This window comes from Cyrtonyx montezumae, unplaced genomic scaffold (assembly GCF_038088225.1).
Source record: "Cyrtonyx montezumae isolate F1298 unplaced genomic scaffold, pur_monq_1.0 scaffold_0, whole genome shotgun sequence".
In the NCBI taxonomy this organism is placed as follows: Eukaryota; Metazoa; Chordata; class Aves; order Galliformes; family Odontophoridae; genus Cyrtonyx; species Cyrtonyx montezumae.
Genome location: NW_027071824.1, coordinates 2,450,217 through 2,453,619, shown reverse-complemented (window position 1 = coordinate 2,453,619; position 3,403 = coordinate 2,450,217). Strand labels below are relative to the sequence as shown.

General features: G+C 48.7%; 1 protein-coding gene across 1 annotated transcript; it reads right to left on the bottom strand.

The window, feature by feature from the left end:
• Positions 1–337: 337 nt before the first annotated feature.
• Positions 338–2,540, bottom strand: LOC136060842 (cystatin). The gene is made up of 3 exons (XM_065755677.1): positions 2,291–2,540; positions 1,829–1,942; positions 338–733 (listed from the first exon to the last, which is right to left on the bottom strand). Exons 1-3 carry the CDS (start codon positions 2,516–2,518, stop codon positions 656–658), a joined length of 420 nt encoding a protein of 139 aa, XP_065611749.1. The 5' UTR covers positions 2,519–2,540; the 3' UTR covers positions 338–655.
• Between the last annotated feature and the right edge of the window lie 863 nt (positions 2,541–3,403).

The following is a 3,403-nucleotide window of genomic DNA, read 5'->3' as shown; positions in this document are numbered from 1 at the left end:
AAAAGCAATGGGAAAAAAAGTCAGAATGGTTAATTCTTACGCAGCACAGCTGCATAAACACATGCAGCTCTGTAACACAGGAGCTGATGGAGCACAATTCCAGCAGAAACTGATCACATATTTCACATAAGCATGGCAAGCTACAGCATTTTCAAAGCTCTAACAGTTCTTCAGTCAAAACAGCTACAGACTTACAACAGACTTATTCCTGCTGTAATTAGGGCCCCACACTTCTTCTCACCTCATTCTTTGGGCACAGGAGATTAGTTGATGAACACAAACGCTCTTTCTTTCCAAGCCACCAGGCACTCATATAAAGACAACCACAAACAACAGCAATGATGAATTGAGTTTTAATGTTTACAGTAGTCACTTCACAGGGATACCAATTTTATCCTCAATTCTGACATCAAAGTTGCTTTATGGGGAAAGCCGTGAGAAGACAAACAGCTACTCCAAAATATAACTAAAAAGAGGAAAAATAAAGTTGAGATCATACTGTGCTTTATAGGAAGATTACATAGTTTTACTTGCATAGCACAAGCATTCAGAAGTATGAGTTAACAGGCAGGGTACAACCCATCTCAATTCATGTTATTGCTTCTTTTTTCCTCCAAGTAACTGGTTGCTGGTCACTGCTGGAGCCAAGGGAGGTTTACTGGCAGTTACTTTTCAGTAGTTTAATTTCATTTAGCCAAGGAATATTGTACACTACAAAGGTGCATGTGGTAAGCTGAGGAGAGAGAAAAAGAAATCAATTAAGATGAAAAGCATACAACAGTGTCATTGATCATTGTTCCACACAGACCTACTCCATGATCCTTGAATATACATCACTCATACAACTCTGGATTTGGACTTCCCTAGTAGTGTATTCCAGAACCCCACGCTCAGAACCTGCTCAGGACTCATAATTTATCCCAAATTCTAACACTGAAGCCAAGAAGACAACATTTCACAATATCAAGCTACTTCCACACACTAGTTCCCACTGCTGTAAAGCTTAGAGCCTGAGTAATACTCCAGCATAGGTTCTGAGGACACAAGCAGGCAAGCTCACACAGCTAACCAATTTGTTTGTGCATGCCTGCCTCACAGTGACAGCTCAGGCAAGCTTCTAGCCAGGTACTTAGTGGATCACTTCTGTGCCATTGTCAGTTCTCACACATGCAGGCATAAGGAACATGTACAGAGAAGTACTGCCTATTAGTAATTAATACCAGTAACGAAATAACAGGCAAGAAACAGACAAAGACCAAATTAAGGCAGACAACTAGGTGCTCTAACCTGAAAAGCTACTATATTATTTCTTAAGAAAACAGCATGCAGCATGGTATAGGATTGCTGTGTAACTCAAGAAAACCAGGGTAATCCAGTTGTGTCAGCCCTTGCCCAAAGTAAGAGTCACATAAATGGGAGTCTCTCATGAAAAAGTGTTGAATTGAACTTGTTCACATCAGCGTGGGAGGAGCTGAGAAGGGTATGAGGACTTAAGGCACCAGATTGACAGACAGGAGACCTCTAAGCAATCCCTTAATGGCAAAACTTTCTCTGCATATACCTGGAATCAGAGCTATGTGTACTCATAAGACTGAGGCACATGCTCTCCTACTGTGCACCACAGTCTCCACTTAAGCATGCTGAAAGGCCTCCCTTCCTTGGTGAGCATTATCCAGCAGGACAAGTTCTGCAAGGGCAGCATCTTGCAGAGTCCAAAGGCATGATGCATTTGATCTTATTAGAAGCAGACAGAATACTGCCCATGCCTTCCCAGAGAGAAGGAAAGCACCAGGAACCCAGGGAGCATCACATCCTGCTCAGAGCCTACCTTAGCCATCTCTGGCTCCTCGTGTAATTCGCAGTTCTGGAGATCAGCTGATGACTTGGGGCAAGTTGTCCGACCAATCTCAACCTCCAGGATGTACTTGATTCCAGACACGAGCTGCAATAAGACGGCAGGCAGTTAACAGGTGTGTGCTGCAAATAAAGCTAAGAGCTCTACAAAAAGACATCCAATGGGATAAAGAAGGTCCTTTCGCTGCCACATTAGCACAACCAGCCACGAAGCACAGACAGGGCAGCGTGTGGCAGCCTTCAATCAGGAGACACGCAGCATCTCTTACCAAAAAGGAAACAGCATCCGAGTAATCAAACTAATGCAGCTTCCTTAATCGGTAAACAAAGGTGTGTTAGGTCATAAGAGAGACGTCAATATTCCAGCCCCAGCACTCCGAGCCGCCAAGCAACCGAGCCGCCAAGCAACCAAGCCTTCCCCCCCGGCCCCACGCACCTGTCGCTTGGCGCTGATGACCCGCACCAGCCGGCTGGAGTACTTGTCGTTGCTGGCCCTGTTGTACTCGGCCATGGCGAACTGCAGGGCCCGCTGCACGCCCTCGTCATTCTCACTCACAGGCACGGGAGCCCCCAGGAGCCGGGGGCGTTCCCCGCTGCCCAGAACGGCACCGGCGAGCATCAGGGCCGCAGCCAGCAGCATTACCGAGCACCGTGCGCCCGCCATAGCTGCGCACTCTGTGGTGCGCCCCGCAGCCGCCATTTTAAAGCCGGCGGGGCGGGGCGGGGCTGGGCGGCGGTCCGGACTCGCAGCACACAGCCCCCGCCCCTCGACGTGGCTGGCTGCTCCCCGCCAGGCCAAGCGCACGGAGGTGGGGCGGGTTAGGGAAACAACAAGCGCGCTCTCGGGGACGGCGGTGAAGAGCCCGCTGGGAAGCGTTGTTCCTGATGCTCTCCACCCGCTGGGCTTTGGGAGCAGCCCCGCAGCCAGGCTGCGCTCGGGGTGAACTCACTCATGGGACGGCGTGGGTGTGGGATTGGCACCGCAGGAGCGAGGCTGTCCCGTGGGGAATTACACCACCCACAGCTCTCTTTTTGGGTCGGGATGGAGGAGGCTGCTTCCCCACATGGGTCCGGGAAGTTGGAGAACTTTTCCGGGCTCTGCCTCCTCGTGACTTATTCTAGCACTTGTTTCCCTCTACTGTGGGGGGTGGGCAACAAAACCGCAGAGCACATTAAGTTACTAATTTGGCTTTTAGCACAAAACACTGTGTGTCATTTCCTATATCTGCCTCCACAGCACTGGTGTTACCTCATCTACAAGAATTGCTCAAGGTTGGAAGGGGTATCAGTGGCAAGGCTGGCTTCCCAGACAGATGGCTTAACTTCTAGTTTCATCTCATAACCACAAAGCTGTCTTTTTCTACTGTCAGGAATCCTAAGTTTGGCAAGACAGGTCCTAATATAGCACTCCAAAGCTAGTTTGAGCAAGATTTAAGGCCTTGTGCAGTTATTAGATTAAGAGAGTGTGACATTTTATGCCTGAATATCCTCAACACCTCTCATAACGTAAAGGAAAGGGCTTATGCACTGACTGGAAAGGTTGTTTGTA

What these genes read in the sequence shown, in the direction of transcription:
- LOC136060842 (XM_065755677.1), bottom strand. Translation starts at nt 2,518, where the DNA reads ATGGCGGGCGCACGGTGCTCGGTAATGCTGCTGGCTGCGGCCCTGATG. An exon ending in TCATCAGCGCCAAGCGACAG is followed by an intron (nt 1,943 to 2,290) that starts GTGCGTGGGGCC and finishes GTCTTATTGCAG; the next exon opens with CTCGTGTCTGGAATCAAGTA. An exon ending in AGGAGCCAGAGATGGCTAAG is followed by an intron (nt 734 to 1,828) that starts GTAGGCTCTGAG and finishes CTCTCTCCTCAG; the next exon opens with CTTACCACATGCACCTTTGT.